This window comes from Natrix helvetica, assembly GCF_964273705.1.
Source record: "Natrix helvetica genome assembly, chromosome: 1".
NCBI lineage: Eukaryota > Metazoa > Chordata > Lepidosauria > Squamata > Natricidae > Natrix > Natrix helvetica.
The window spans coordinates 276,300,664-276,317,826 of NC_138548.1; the positions used below are offsets into that span (position 1 = coordinate 276,300,664).

General features: G+C 38.3%; 1 protein-coding gene across 10 annotated transcripts in view; it reads left to right on the forward strand.

Annotated features, from left to right (window-relative positions):
* Positions 1-17,160, forward strand: part of SEPTIN8 (septin 8) — a gene marked incomplete at its 3' end in the record, with an annotated part of 119,021 nt that extends 101,861 nt beyond the window's left edge. For 6 of the 10 annotated variants that reach the window (XM_081934008.1, XM_081934007.1, XM_081933999.1 and 3 more), the window contains exon 10: positions 16,945-17,160. In XM_081934008.1, coding sequence (XP_081790134.1) covers positions 16,945-17,110 — 166 coding nt within the window. Of the gene's footprint in view, positions 1-388; positions 3,368-5,866; positions 6,757-16,944 lie in introns of those variants that run through there. The other 4 variants (XM_081934002.1, XM_081934001.1, XM_081934004.1 and 1 more) reach the window with 4 other exon arrangements.
* Positions 17,161-17,163: the final 3 nt, after the last annotated feature.

Consider the following 17,163-nt stretch of genomic DNA (forward strand, 5'->3'; position numbering starts at 1 on the left):
TGTTTGAAACCCAGCTGATAGGCGCGGCTGAGCAGATTGCCATGCCTCAGCTGTTTTACTCACTGGGGCTGCAATAGAAGGTAAGTTGTGGAGCTGTTTTCAAACGCACTGCACACGTGCAAAGCGCACCTTTAGCGAACTGGTTGTTACGCCAGTCAAATCCCACCACTGCTTATACATGTCGATCTAATATTTTATTAAGGTAAAGTGGTAGAATCTAACTGCAGTTACCTCCTGGCAGACTTTTGAGACAAGTATAATTTGGTTGCGCATTTATGGCATGTCGGAAAGGGTCACATCATCCTTATTTTTTTTTCCATGCTATTATGTTCTTATTATATTTGAGTTCTATAGTTTAATCCATGTTTTTTTTATGTTTTTGTTTCAGTTAATCTCACACATAGATTACAATGCCATGAGTGGACTCTGTATATTCATATGTATGTTAATTGTTGTTTTCCCACCTTGTGAATCCTTCTGCTATCCCATTGTGCAAAGGAAGCAGCACGAGAAACTCATCACCTGCCTTTTTTCAAGAATGGATGGTGACCATGCAGGAAATTAGCATGATTAAGAAAAAGAATGATTTGCTTTGCCTTTGCAGATTCAAGGTGGAAATTCTTCACCCATTTAGTTCCAAACTGTCGGGAAGGTAATTGCAGTGCAACGTATTTGTTTTAAACTCTTCGAGTCACCATTTCTGTATCAAATGGCCCTAAATGTAGTGAGCCAATTTTTACGATGCAATATAGGCAGAGAGGTCGCAGTGTAAAAGTTACCGTTGGTAAAAGTTATCTTTGGTTTTGCTTTAATTTTTGTAATTTATTCTGAGGGAGAGATTACCAGAATGTTCCTTCTGATCAAAACCTGTTTGGAGACAGCATTCCCAACTTTATATTAAAATAAGAACTATAGTATGAGAAAGCTTAGCATTTCTGTTGGTGACTGAAATATTATTCAAGACAAGTTTCAAGAGGATTTAAGTTTGCTGTAGGATCTAGCAGAGACATATAATTCCTTTAAATAATTCTCTCCTCAAATTTTAAAATTGAAAATGGCTCCATAGTTAGTGGTAGAACATAGAAAATCATATTCACTTTTTTAAATAAAATCAACGTTAATCTCTACCTTTTAAAGTTGGTTCTTTTCCCTCAGGTACACCTGTGGTTTTCTGCCAAGGTGGTTTGGCTATTTTAAAATAGTTCATAAGTATTGCAAATCTCAAGTACTACAAGTACTATAATTTGTGGTATATAACAGAGGTCAGGCAAAAAAGATGGAGATAGCTTTGATAGCAAGGGTTCTGAAAAAAAAATAGGCCAATTAAGATTAGGCCAATTAAAACATTTTGCGATCTTCAAATCATATTTTGTGCTGATTTAAATTGTTACTTACATACTGTATAGTCTACTTTTAAAATGTGTCTGGTCTCTTTTTATATGGCTTGGGGAAATGTACAACTAAAATGTGAGTCTGAAAAGGCTGGCTTCGTACATGACATGCAGCCTTGGGATCCAGTTGGTCTTGTTTATTGCCTATGGAGATCCAAATTAACACTGGATTCAAATGGACCTGGACAAATGGCAAGATTTCAAATTATACAGTGACTCCTGATGGGAAAATCAATTGCAAAACATTCTTGTTACATATATAAACTGCCAGAAAATTGAACCAAGCTTAAGTGAAGCTTATTGAAGCTTCACCTTACTGCCATTAAAAGATTCAAATTTTCTTTGCCAGAAAATTAATAAGAAAACCAAACACACAGCTTGTCCACTGCGTAGAACTGGATGGACACATGTTTTCTCTCCCTTGCCTTAGTGTTGACTGAGCAGCTGTTCACAGAATGTTTTGCTTGGGAAGTTATAGTTGTCCATCCATTTAAATTTTTTGATGGTGCTAGAGCATTGCTTGCATATTATTATTTTGCTAAAATCTTTCCAAAAGTAGAATTTAACTACATAATTATCCCGAGGTTCCTTGTTTTGCACATTTTCTGGCAGAAGCTTCTTGCCTGGATGTTGAAATGCTAGTTTAGTTTTTTGTCATTTAACCTACAGCCAATATCTGAATATATTGAAAATCATGTTACAGTATTAATTGATATTTTTAAGAGAGAGGGGAAAAAAAACTCATGAAAAAGCAACAACCCATAAGCGTACTTTTTAACCGCAAGCCTCTTCAAGTTATACTGTTTCAAGCTTGCATTTTAATCTTTTTTTTTCTTTTATAAAGGCTGTGCCTTTATTAAGATAAAATATATTTTCTAAAATGCAACTGGATAATTAGTGAAGGTGAATTGCAGTTCAGAAGAGATCTATTGTATTGTTTATGTAGATAGTAGCAGTTCTGGTACATGATTGCTTAAAGGGGTAAAACAAAATTTCTTTGGGAGGCAAAATTAGGAGCCTGAAAATTAATGCGTGCTAAGGAGACTGCAGGGTGGTAGAATAGAGTTCTATCAAATATGCAAAATGTTGCAGCTTAAGAAGTTTTTCTAACAATTGTGAAAGCCAATAAGATTTGTTATATGCAGAACATTTCTTTTGGGTCCAATTGGTTTTCTGGACCTCAGTTTGATGCTGTCCTATTTTGGAAATTAATTAAGAAGGTGGGAATAATAATAAATATAAAATATATAGAAGGCATAGCGAAATGACAATATATGTCTGATGAAGACATTCAGAATGTATGTAATGTTATATTAATTATTATAATATTAGTGTTATGTGAGAGCATATTTTATGTTGTACTGCCTGTTTTGTTAATTTCATTGAAATATGGGCCTCGATTTTGCTACCGTCTTTGTTAAGCTATTTGTGATTAGTCGTCCCGTGGAAACTAATATTCTTTTCTTGGTTGAGGTCTGATTTGGTACTTTGTATTTCTTTATGGGACCAAATTGCATTTAGTAGTTTTATTCATTGTTATTTAATAAGTTGCTGGCTATTATAATGTGTCACTAACCTTAAATTAAATCTTAAACTAAGCTTGAAGATTTACCTCTGTTGTGTGAAGTGAGAAAAACAGGAAAACACAACAATCTATTTCCTACATTATTTTCTATAATGTTTGACTAGTGGAGAGCTGCATCTTCCATTGACTTTAAATACCCCATATTTTCCTGTTTTTTCAAAATTTGTGTAATTTAATTAATGGTTCCGTATATGATCTATGTTTTCAGAAGCAAAAACATTCACTTGGACAATCGTACTGAATGATATTTTAAAGTGTCAAGAGGAGAACCCATCAACTTCTTTTAATGGAGTGTTATGTATTGTTCTTACATTATGGTTTTAGTAGTTTTTTAACCACTTTTTCAGCTTTCTTTGTACTTCTTTTTATTAAATATTACATTTCATTTTAAGTTCCGTGCTTTTATTTTTACACATTTCATACAATTCTAACTTGAAAAAGTTCTTGTAACATGTTATGTAAATATAATATTTGCACCCTTAAAGCTGATGTGCCTAGGGTAAAACCATATTTTCATTGATGCCAGCAATTCTGAACAATTTTAATGGTGGAATTAGGACTTGTCTGCATTTTAAAAAGAGATGATTTCATAATCAGGTTTCAATTATGAAAGAAGAACACATTGTTAGCCTCAAAAGACTTTAGCTCTAAGGAGACACTACTCTGGTGGAATTGCCTTAGTTGCTGGGAAGTTCTGAGCTGAAGGATGCTAAGTTGTGGAAATAATACACACAGATAATGGGGCAGAGAGATTTCAATTCTCAACCTCCTGAAAATTCATTTTTAAGATGGGAAATATAACATAAGCAAAATGTGTTTGGGAAGATAAAAATGTAGGGTTGCATTGAAAAGGAGGAAACAGAATATTATATGGTATGGAATGAGTGGTACAAGTGGCTAGAGGACAGGTTTAAAGCTTAAGGAAAAACTAAATGAAGAAGACACAGGAGTTAGAAATTAACAATGTAAAGGTAGATATGAACAAACATGTATAAATGGAAAGAAGGATTGCAAATTAAGGACTGTATATAATAGTATCATATGTATAGACAAAAAGAAATTGAAATAAGGGAGAAGAGGTACATTTACAATGGATTATACCGAGGTGGAAGTGTTGTATAGAAGGAAATTACGTGTGTGTGTGTGTGTGTGTGATTGCATTCAAAACAGTTTGAATAGTGGGGTAATTTTTTTAAAAGCATGTCAATAGGTAAGGTCAACTACAATGAAAAGTAACTATAATTATAGTTCATATGGAAATGGATTGGTAATAATGCTTTTTCTTACTACAGGCCCCATTCATTGTTCATGTCCCTTTCTTTAACCCTCAGAACAGATATGGGAAACATGGAAGGTTGTGAACAGGAGATCAATTATCCTGATGTTCTATGAACCATTAAGTATTTAATGATTTTGTAATACTGGCACTATGGTAGCAAAAGTGTAAGCAGAATAATGAATAGCTACTCCTTATCCATCTCATGGATGCAGGGTATCCTGCTGCTACAGTGATCAGATTTAATTTAGTTTTGCTGAATTAGGCTCTCTTAAGCAGAACATAAACTGTCATGCATTAGGTAACTATATTATTAGATGGATATAAAAATATTGGTAATCTGATAAAATTCTAATTAAAAAGGTAATGCATTACAGAAAGTGCAAATTCCATTTTTAAAATTGAGATGCAAATATATGAGAGATATGAGATTCTAATTGTAGGTATATGTCATTTTAGAATGAAGAATAATGTATCTCTTGCTGGTTGTCTTTTTCTTAAATTGGTAACTGTTGAATACGAGAGTATTCATATGAGAGTGTTTTATGAGAGTATCAGTGAAAGAGAACACATGTAACCAAAGATTGAGCTGTGGTGTCTGTCTCAGTTTGGCTGTTTGCTTGCAGACTTTTCATTACCCAACTAGGTAACATCATCAATGCGTAGGTACTTATCCATGACTTTTAAGATTTGTGTCATTGTGAAGAGATCATTGAAAGTATTTACTCTTACAGAAGTAGTTAGAGCAAACATTGCCTATGAAGCAGCTTGCTTTCTGTAGTGAAATTTTGAAAACTACATTTGAAGTCCAGAGGAACCATTTGGTTTCTACAGGCCTGTTCTTGTGTCATATTCTAAGTAGCAAACAAAACTTTGAGAAGGTTCTGTCAATAAGCTGCTCATGTTGAAATCTATGTTTTGTGGTCAGAATCAAGGGTAAGTTGTGTCGGCTCATTTAAGGGCTAGGTAAGGTGCCTTTGCCCACTAATATATATTGAAATGGGAGCCTCTATCAATATGCATCACCTAGGTCGGGTCAGCAACCCACAGCTCTGGAGCCACATATTCTTTCATCCCTCTGCTCTTTCATTCCTCGGCTGCAGCTTCCTGTCGCTGGTCGGCTCCACAATTGATAGGACTTTTGTTTAGGACAGGTAGAGGAAAAAGGATGCCATGCTAGGAGGAGACTCTATGGTGGGGGAACCGGACTTCCAGAATTGAACGGGGGACTTCCAGTTAGGACCTTTGTGGCTCTTTGAGTGTTTAAGGTTGCCGACCCCTGACCTAGGTCTTATTGGAGTTTATATGGTTCCTCGAGGTACAGAACCACTGTTAACCAAGTCCCCCCCCCCCCCCGCAAAAGCTATTCTCAATTCTGCATGGCAATGACGAACTACAAACATTACAGTCTATTGACTCTCTGGTCTCTTTTTGTTTTATTGCTGGAATTATTGAGAGCAAGCTGCTGAACCTTTCCTCCATCTGAAGAAAATCACAGTGCTGACATTTGAACAAGCAAGCAGCGGTGTCTTTGCAGAGTGTGTTTTCTTGCAGTATGTTTGATGTAATTAAGTGAGCCTGAAATCTAAATATTGTTTCTTGTTCTTTCTGTAGCTTCTTTAGTCTTCCCAGCTCCATTACATCAGGAAGATATGTAAATTAGAAGATTTATTAAGGCCAAAACATCTCATGCAGAAGAGTTTTAATTGGTGCTTCTACTTTTTTAATGCTCGGAATGTATTCACAGAAGAGATTCTAAAGCAAGGATTGGTTTGGACCGCATTGCCTGATCAGGTTCCTTGATTAAGTAGAAACTGATCATTCACCTATAAATGTTTAATTCAGACTAAATGCGTGGCATGTACTAAAAAAAAGAACACTAATCTTCCTATAAAGAAAGCCCAACAAAGTTTCCTACTGACAGATTGAACACACTTGAGAAGGTATTCAGAATGAACTTGATGTTTCAGCTATTGTTTTACTTTCGCTATAAACAGAGATTTGATATGTTTAGTGGATCCATTAAAAATGCCTCTACCTATAATAGATCATTTAAAAATGATAATGATATGGTAATGTAGAAGCCCTACATGAGAAAAATCCTCACCTTAAAAAAAAACACCCAATATGTCACAGTGTGTTTCAAACTGGGGCATCAAAGATCATTTTAAATAATCTCTAACCTCTCTATGAAATTCTAGAATCTCTTAGCACTAATTTTTTGCAGAAATTCCCCCTTATTGTCTGTATGATGAGACATTTTGTATGAAAGGAAAATAACTCATTAAATTTCAACTCAATAGAGGGACACCCCCCTTCTTGCCTCTTTTAGACCATTGTTGTCTTCTCCCTTTCTGTATGTGCATCTGTGTTTTTTTTATTTATTTAAAGCCACAATGCCCCAAAGCCTTTTCTGTCTCCAAATAATTAAAATAATAATAATTAAAATCTTTTTACGAACCATTTTTAAAGGACAACTAAATGGGAGAGGTGGAGAAATTCCATGATTAATAGGTTTGTTGTTTAGATCTTGAAATAAGACAGTAAGAAAACTACCCACAGAACTCTTCCTTTAGCAAAATGGACAATGTTTATGCATAGCCCAAATGCACAGATCCTAACTCTTCTGGCATAAAACGTTCTAATGTGGGAAGCAAAATACATTCAGGTTGAGCTACAAAATAAATTTACATTTGGTCCTTTAGTTTGCCAGCTCATTCAAGACTGAAACAGAAACCGGAGTATAGAAGGAATCTACATTAAGACATTTTTTGGGAGAAGAGTTCTGTAAATTAGGCCAGCATATCCAAACTGGCCTATAGTATTTGGGTGAAAAGCAACAACAATTTAGTGTCCTATGTTGTTTTGAAGTACTCAGCAATGCCTGTAGGGAATACTTTCAGAAAACTGGCCAGGGCTCCCTCCGGACCAGCAGGAATAAGCTGAATCAGCAGAACTCTGCTGCCACATTAGGAAGGCAGCAAAGGGGCCACGAACATTGTTCTCTCAAGAGGCCATGTGAGAACATTAAGCTGAGTGGGAGAGAGACCAAAATCATTAAACTCTGAAGGGATCTTATTACAGCAATGGCAGTCACTGGCTGCTTTTGGTCAAATTTTCTAAAAACTGAACAATGTGCACTATTTCGCCTCTCCGCTCCCCAATTTGCTGATTACATGCAGAAGTATCTGTTCTAAAGAGAGAATGGCATTCAGCATCTTTGGTCACAAGAGCCATCAGCTAAGAAATGCTTCACTTTTTTGAAGTTTCTAGCTTCCCCAAGACATCTAAAAATTTGGAGGGCTAAGACTGAAACATCTAGGAGAGACTTTTCATGCCATCTGGGAGTTTATGAGCATCCAGCTACTATTGTTTTCTGCCTTTCACATTTGTGGCAAGAAAGGAGGACATACACAGTTGCCTCAGGTTTTACAAACAAAAAGAAACAACTGAGTTCCAATTGAAGACAAAGGAAATGCTGCTTTTGGCACAGGCATGATGTGCAGCCAGCTAAAATTGTCTTCAATTGAGGCCCTTTTTGGGAGCTATTGATTAGGTCTTGAAATGGCAGAAATAGTTTCAGTGATGATACTTTAATTCAGATAATTACATTTGGGGGACCAGTTTCCAAGGAACAGATGTGCTCCGCCCTCCCACTACTTGTTGAAAATTCCTCATCACTCTGATCCCTGATTCCTGGAATAAAGCATTTTATATTCATTTCTTCATTTATGGAAAACAAGACTGTCAGACGTGCCTTCTTCAAAATTCAAGAAAGGAAACCCCCAACTCCATTGTTTCAGAGAAGAGGTACTTTTACTGAATATAAAGTGAAAGCAACAATAGTAAAGCAAGACCTGAGGCTAAAAGGTGCAAAATTGTTCATATCAAAAGTTTACCCAAATCCCTCCCTCCAACAACCCCAAGCTAAATGTCCAATCTCCAGTCCCCAAGGGTATCTTGTGGGGTGCATCTTCAGGTGGCCTCATCCATCTGGTATGCCGAGATGGTTGACCTTGACCAGACCTAAACGAGGCCATTCAGCATGCGCAGAAGATGGTGAGAACAAAACTCCTCCTTCACCCCGAGATATCTCCTCCAGCACAATTCCCCTCCCAAATACCGAAACCCCCATCCCTCCCCATTACTATGGCAGCCAAGAGCAAGCAAACAAGCAATATAGAGGCTGACACTAACTGAATTATCTTCTGCTACATAATATCCAAAATTCGTTGGATATTTGTGGAATTATATTCTGTCAGAATAAAAGTATTTAATACCAAGTCCAAGCTTAGCCAAATGCAGATTTTTTCATGTTAGTCTGACATTAAATAGTGTCCTCATGAGCTCCACTGAAAACTCTTACATCTGAGGAATGTACATGACTGGGTAATATTAATTTCCCCATAGAATACACTGCCCCGATAGCTACAATTAAAAATCAAAACAGAATAGTGTTTTCATAGCAATTTATTTGCTCCTTTTCACATCCTTTTCCAACCCTTGAATTGTCTGATTTCCCACATGCTATAGAAGTACACACAATATGCTTCATTCTATAAGAAAGTATACATTGTGTAGGTATAGTTTGCAAATTGAAGGAAGTTTCAGAAATTTGGTTGCTGAGATCATAGCCCATTGACTGCAAGCCAGTTCAGCGGTTAGGATCCATTGTGTTCAAGGTATATTTCAGATAAGTATACAACTACAATGTCTTCAATGCACTAGCTTGTTTTCTATTTGCAAAAGTCACAAGAACTATGTCTTATTTCCAAGAGAAAAAGCAAAATCAAGAAAGGCAAATTAGACCTAAGATTTTAAATTAGATTTTATTGAACAAAAACATCCACTTTTTTTTTAAAAAAAGGGAAACCCCCAGAAAGGTGATATTAAAAATATAAAAAGTCACAGTTTACAATGATGCTTTTGGTCCTATAGTTTGAAAGGAATGTCAAGACATTTTCCAAGCTGACCCTTAGGAGACATTGAAGCATATGAAAAATACCAGATTTTACATTTTAATACATTGTGTAAATACATTGCGTAACTTAAAACTCCTATGTCCCTTATTGTTCACATACAAGTACTCCTTGATTTAGGACCATAATTAAGCCTGGAATTACAGTTGTGCTGGTTGTTAAGCAGGTCATCATGTGTCTGATATTGCAAAAAATTTTCTGGTGGTTAAGTGAATTACTATGGTTGTTAAGGAAACCATTACTTTTTCTGGAAACCAGAAATAAACACTAGTTTCTGGCAAAATATGTAAAGTGCTGTCTGTAACCATGGGACACTGCAAATGGCCGTAAATGTGGGCCAGCCATCAAGTACCCAAAATGTGATCACATGACTGTGGAGGGGGCCAGTCATCCAAGCTTGGGTTTTCTTTTTTGGTCCATCATAACTTTGGTTGCTAAGCTACCAGTCATAAGTCAAGGATTGCCCGCACTGTGAAGCCGTCAAGGCACTATTTTGAGTTCTTGAGCACACACAAAACATAATGTTTGGGGAAAGACATAGCATTCAAACTGCTGCTACTCTGATATATTCCAAAACAATACCTTTTGCTACGCTTATTTCATTCACATGATCATCCAGTATGCAACTATTTCAAGCAGAGGATTTGAAAATGCTGCCTGGGTCAGCCGAAAGATGCATGGAGGGGAGCTCACTTTCTAAATTTATGATATAATGAAAGTAAGAATAATAAACACTTGCCTACATTAGCATTTGTAATTCTATAGTCCAATATCCCCTTGGAAACAGGTAAGGAGTGAGAACCGTAGGGTTTTTTTTTTGTGGTTACCTTGTTTCACAGCATTGATATGAAAAGTCCTTTACCATCACAGCAGCATCAGATAGAAAAAAGATTCTCACAAGAGAGAAACCAAATTGATCATTTTAGCCCTGACTAATTTTGCAAGTCAGCAATTTATTCATTTGCTGGATTTGGAAGGCCATTCGGTTCCATATGGGCAATATACAGCATAGAGAGATAATTTGAAGGAGGGGGGAAAAAACAGAATGGCAAATTCAAAACAGTAAGCCGCTATCTCTCAAAACTCCTGCTAGGTTTTCCTCGCTGCCTTGTGTGTGCAAACCTAATCAGCTTTAGAAATATTCATTCATTCATTCACCCAGTTTATATGGCTGTCCAACTCAAGTCATGATTCTGAGTGGCTGATAATAGTCTTTGAAAAGAGCAACATCAAAACTTGTTTGATAGTGATACGGGTGGCATATAAATTTAATAAATAGAATGAATGAATGAATGAATGAATAGAAAACAAGAAATGGCAGCACACATATAAACCACAGTTGGGGTAAAAGCAAACTCATCAAAAACGAATCGACACACCCCAACCATTGTATGCACTCAGCCATACATCCTGCCTCCCAGGCCTGGTGACAGAACACTATCTTTATAGCTTAGAAAAGGATGACAAACTCAAGGCTAATCTAATCTCGGGATGAGGGGAGGGATGATATTCCTAAAAGTGGGCATAATGACCAAAAGGCTCTCTCTCTCTGGGCCCCACCAAATACAATACAATACAATACAATAGTAGAGTTGGAAGGGACCTTGGAGGTCTTCTAGTCCAACCCCCTGCCTAGGCAGGAAACCCTATAATGTTTCAGACAAATAGCTATCCAACATCTTCTTAAAGACTTCCAGTGTTGGGGCATTCACAACTTCTGGAGGCAATCTGTTCCACTGATTAATTGTTCTCACTGTCAGGAAATTTCTCCTCAGTTCTAAGTTGCTTCTCTCCTTGATTAGTTTCCACCCATTGCTTCTTGTTCTACCCTCAGGTGCTTTGGAGAATAGTTTGACTCCCTCTTCTTTGTGGCAACCTCTGAGATATTGGAATAATGCTATCATGTCTCCCCTAGTCCTTCTTTCTCTTAAGCTAAACATACCCAGTTCCTGCAACCGTTCTTCATATGTTTTAGTCTCCAGTCCCCTAATCATCTTTGTTGCTCTTCTCTGCACTCTTTCTAGAGTCTCCACATCTTTTTTACATCGTGGCGACCAGAACTGAATGCAGTATTCCAAGTGTGGCCTTACCAAGGCATTATAAAGTGGTATTAACACTTCACGTGATCTTGATTCTATCCCTCTGTTGATGCAGCCTAGAACTGTGTTGGCTTTTTTGGCAGCTGCTGCACACTGCTGGCTCATATTTAAATGGTTGTCCACTAGGACTCCAAGATCCCTTTCACAGTTACTACTACTGAGTAAGGTATCACCTATACTGTACCTGTGCATTCCGTTTTTGTTGCCTAAATGTAGAACCTTACAAATGGCACTCCTTAATAGAGATGGGACCCAGAGCACGCCTCCTACCAGACTTAATGGGGTAGTGGACATAAACAGGGAGAAGCGGTTCCTCCTGGCCCAATGCCATAAGGGGCTTTCTAGGTTACAAGTAGCACCATGGACTGAACGTGAAAGAATATTGGCAGCCAGGGCAGCTTGCAAAGCAGAAGTGCAGCACGCATTGATCAAGAAGTGATCATAACTGCCTGAGCCGCTGCATTCTGTACCAGCTGTAGCTTCGGGATGCTCTTCCGGGGCAGTCCCATATAAAGTGCATTGCAGGATTGGGAATGCAGTAGTCCACCAAGACACGAGTGATTGCAAACAGAGCCTCAAAGTCCCAAAAGGAATGCAATTGGTGCACAAGATGGAGGTTGGGACACCCTTCCCAAATTGTTTGCATCTCCTGGGGAGACTCAAACCATGGTTTTAAAATCCCCATTGAATTCCATTGGTTACCTAGCGATTATGCGTGGATACCCAAGAAGTGGCTGCTCTCTTGTTCTTTCTCCAAGGGGAATTAGAAGATTTTGAACCTACTCTGCTCCTTGAACCATTTATTTCTCAGGTAATTTGAAAGTGAAATCTATTTAACCAAAGATTTGAGACTCTCTATATAGGCCAGTCTAAATACCTTTTCAAAATCAATATATTAAAACTAGCTGCATTGGGAGAAGGTAAGTGTTAGGATGTATAAATTATGATAAACATCTCCTTGCTCATTTTGCACCATTTTGCTGTACTAGTCCCTAGTACAGTTAGTCTTCAGTGGAATTTGATATGATCATGAATGTGAGGAGAGAAAGCAGCCACAAAATGTCTGAGAAAGTAAATGGATAAAGCTTATAGAAAGAAACCTGCCCAAGAAGATAGAACTGTTCAGGAATATATTGGAATCTATACAAATATGGGATCTCTCTTCTATTCATTAAAGCAACCACATCAAGTATGATGCACAAGGTTGAAAACGAGATGGTGCTGCATTAACAGGCTGACTTGTTAAGTTACTGCAACTCTGAACACAAAGACATTTTCCACATCCATGCAGCAACCTGAAACAAAGGAATAGCAGAGAGATATTGTGATTGTGCACGCATTCAAATTATCTTCAAATTATTTTTGAAGCATGCACAGTCAAGCTAAGAACTAAAGATAATAATACTCTTTCCGGTTGGATGTTTTCTGTTCCAAGATTCAGTTCACAGAATATAAAACCGATGTGGTTTAGAGGCAATTAATTTCTCCATGGAAATGGAATACAAACTGGCAACACCATTTCATAATGTTCAGAGCAATAAACAGGCTAAGGTAAAGACAAAAATGTACATCAGATGAAGAGCAAACCAGTTATTGCTTGTGCTCTTCTAGCTGTTGTTCCCTGAAACAATTGTTCATCCTTCAGGACACTGTAGTATTTGGGCATCTAAATATACTTGGGGGGGGGGGGAAATCACACAGCCATTCTTATTTACGTCTCAACTGGGAATGCATAAGATGCTGGGGAACCAGTATTATTACCTCCCAAATATTAGCTTCTCGGTACCAGTTTTACTGACGCGCATGGATGTGTACAACTCATACAAAAATAGAATTGGAAGAAATCAATTGTGTTTAAGCTCCTGCTGAAAAATTAAGAATTCTAAAAAGGCAGACCTTATCTGTAGGCCCTGAAATAACTCTAGCCATTTTATTATGGGATGACAATGCATCATCTGAACCAGGGGTGTCAAACTCGTCACGTCATCCCATGACATATTGCTACTTTCCCCCTTTGCTAAACCGGGGGTGGGGGTGGCCAGCACATGATGCATTTGGCCCGCGGGCCGCAAGTTTGACACCTGCTCTAAAGGGCAAAAAAATTAGCCCTGGATCAACAGGAATCCTGCTTCACTTCCTGTCCTTCTGAGACCTTGTAAATTCGTGTATACTCATCTCTGATTACACAACAATGCAGATGGGAAAGGAAAGGATTTCCCCATTTTTGTGTGATCATTGTCCAAGACCTATCTTTTTGCAAGGGAAAACTTTCTATGAAATGAATTTTGCTATTTATATAGGGATGGAAAGTCATGGCTGTGGCATTCAGCAGTGTAAATTTTTTTTAAAAAAACTGCTCACTTGTAAAGCCTACCCATCCGCTGAAAACCTTTGTATCCTACTCTGAAGTGTGCTGAGCATTTATTACAGTACTATCTCAGTTCAGAACATCAACCAACAACCAGAAAAGTTACATTGTTTGCTAAGCTTCCTCTTTTCTGTACCATAATTTCACCAGCAGTTGAGCTCACTTCGGCTAAGTGATGGCCCAGTGGTGATTTAGATGATTGCCATCAAGAAAATCTCTGCTTCAGACCTTAAACAGTTCACAGTGGTGAAATGCAATTTTTTTTACTACTGGTTCTGTGGGCGTGGCTTGGTGGGCATGTCAGGGGAAGGATACTGCAAAATCTCCACTTCAGGGGAAGGATACTGCAAAATCCCCATTCCTTCCCCACTCTGGGGCCAGCCAGAGGTGGTATTTGCCGGTTCTCTGAACTACTCAAAATTTCCACTACTGGTTCTCCAGAACCTGCTGAATTTCACCCCTGCTTAGCCTCCTCAGGCAAAAGAACTTCTATGTCGAAATTCAACAAATGATAGGAGAACTAAGCTACTTTCTGAATACAGGTAGTCCTTGACTTATAAGAGTTCATCTAGTGATCGTTCAAATGCCACTGAGAAAAGTGACTTATGACCATTTTTCACATTTACGACCTTTGCAGCATCCCATGATCACGTGATCAAAATGCAGACGCTTGGCAACTGAGCAATATTTACAATGATTGCAATGTCCCGGGGTTATAGGATCTGCTTTTGGGATCTTCTGACAAGCAAAGCCAATGGGAAAGCCAGATCCGCCTAAAAACCGGATTACCAATTTATCAATTCACTTAACTACTGAGGCAAGGAAGGTCATAAAAATGGGGAAAACTCACTTAACAAATATCACAATAACAGAAATTTTGGGCTCAACTGTGATCGCAAGTCAAGGACTATCTGTATTAACTAACATCTTAAGCTGTCCTAAGAAGTTAAGCAAGTCCCTATTGTTCCCCCATCAATATTTTTAAGTGTGGGACATCTGAGGCTTTACCTTGCAGTTGCTCACAATCCAAATATGTCCTTTTTAGATTATATTTTGATCTAATCAAAACAAGTTTGGCCAAAGAATTTTTTTAGAAATGGAAAGTTGAAATCTACTGTATAGCCCGTGACAGCGAATCTATGTCACGGGTGCCAGTGACATAGATCTCTGTGGCAACGGGTGCTATCAACAGCTGCTCTTCTGGTTTAAAAAACAGACTGTTTTTCAGGCCATTTTGGGCCATTATTGGGGCCTTTTTTCAAGCTAAAAAATGGTCTGAAAATGGCCCCCAAAACAGCCTGAAAACAGCCCCAAAAAGGCCTGAAAATGGTCCCCAAAATGGCGTGAAAATGGCCCCAAAACAGACTGAAAATGGCCCAAAAACAGCCAAAAAACAGGCATGCGCGCACCGGCCAGCTGGTCTTTGAGTTTTTGGTGCTTTGGCATGCACACATGCATCTTCCGGTTTTGGCACTTGGTTCCAAAAAGGGTTGCCATCACTGGCATATGCAATGCTTTGAATTAATACATAGTCCTCACTAATGAAATATTAGAAATAGCCTTGGCTTTGTCTGGTATTTGGTTCCTTTTTTGCTCTATGTGAACCTCTAATCAATATGAGGAGCAGGTTGTAATGGCGGGCAAGCATTGATACTTTCTTCTGGCCCCTGAATATCGTCATTTCCCATCTCACTGTTTGGTCCAGCTTCTGAGGTCCCATCTTCGTTGTACAAGTACTTGAATCCATCATAGAATTCATCACTCCGCAAGTCATCCTCATAAACCTTGCCTCTGAAGAGTGAAGCTTGCATGTTAAACTGCATTTCTTTCTTCTCCCTGGGATAATAGCAGGGTAATCCTTCAGCCAGGTGAGTTTGGATGTTTTGATTTGCAGGGTCGAAAATGTAGACAGCATTGGGTAGCTGGAAGCCCAAGATCTGTTGATCCACAAGTTCTTTGCAGTGGATGAATTTGGTGCTGTCAATCTGCCGGGTAATACAAATATAATGTGATAAAACCATTTTCCTCTCGTTTCCTTAATTTTTAGGTGCTATCAGTAATTTATTTTTAAAAGTCTCTCCGTTTAATTCCAGCAAATTGCTCTATAAAACCAGTCAAGTCTATCCTTGGACTCAGTGCCAACAAATGGAAAATCTGGAGATGCTTTGTGGACTTAATGTGGAGCTTTTATGTCTTTTCATGTTAGAATTTTTTTTAATGTTGTGAATGTACTATAAAACCACAATTAGGGTGAGTGCTCTGTTTTAAAACTGCTGCTCCCTCAAGATAAATGGTGTGGAATGAGTTCGGAACCAACAGAAGTATTACACAGCAAATGTGGTTTATTTTTTAGCCACAGTCTTTTATCTTTTGCCTAGCATGGCAAGAAATGCTGCATCTATCTTTTGTTTTCAAATTATTGTGCAAGTGCACTATGATGGAACAAGGCAGACAAGAAAGCAAAGGCTGAATAAAGCAAACCCTTATCCATTATCCTTAGCCACCTGAGCTGGAAATGTAGCTGCACAACAATGGGAGAACTATAATGTTTCATAGCATTGATTTTCATAGCGTTAACTATGCAAATCACTGCTATGAAACGTTATAGTTTCATATATTATGTCACTGGCTAATATCCAAACTGGCCACCCTTAAATTTCCTAAGACCTTGGGCACCGTTATTGTTATTACTTGTTGCTTTGCTTTTGTTTTATGGTTTGAATCCTGCATTTGTTGTCCAGAATCGCAACTGCAAGATGGGTGGCTACACAAACGGATGTAATAAAGAAATTAAAAGATCCAACTCCTGGGTTCACTAAGCCACCTATTACATGGCTGTGAGAAATGTGAACGGTTATAAAGCTAAATTCTGTAGCAGGCTAAAGACAGTGGTGCTGACATATTCTCAACTGCCAGAGCAGAGGCAATGCTCTGGTTGAGGTAAGAACATCTGGAGTACCTGAAAGTACGAACTAAGCTAAGCATGACCCCATGGTTCCATATAACCCACTAATGATCTTAATTCATCAGAACCTTAAATCCCATTAAACTAACCTGATCTTTTGCATTGGACAGAAGCAGCATCCTAAAAAACTACTTGCAAGCACTCCTGAAAAATACATTGTTTAAAACGTGCAATGTTTTCCAACAACTTGTTAAACTTGCTTGTTTGCTTTTTGAAAAGTGGTGTTGGTCTCCGATTTAAGCTGCAGGGGCCAACCTGACTCCTACCTGTGCTTTTTTTAGCAGGTCGGTAATTACAGGAAACCAATCAGGAGTCAGCTTCTCCAACTCTAAGGTGATGATCACCAAGGCCAGTGTGGAACCCTTAAACTGCAATACTTGGTGGCAGGCCATACAGTGCTGTAGCTGCTTGGTCAAGAATGCAGCATGGCGGGAAGGATTCCTCTGAGGTAGCCTAGTTAGTAGTTGGGGCCACTTGGACATCACCATGGCATGGAACTG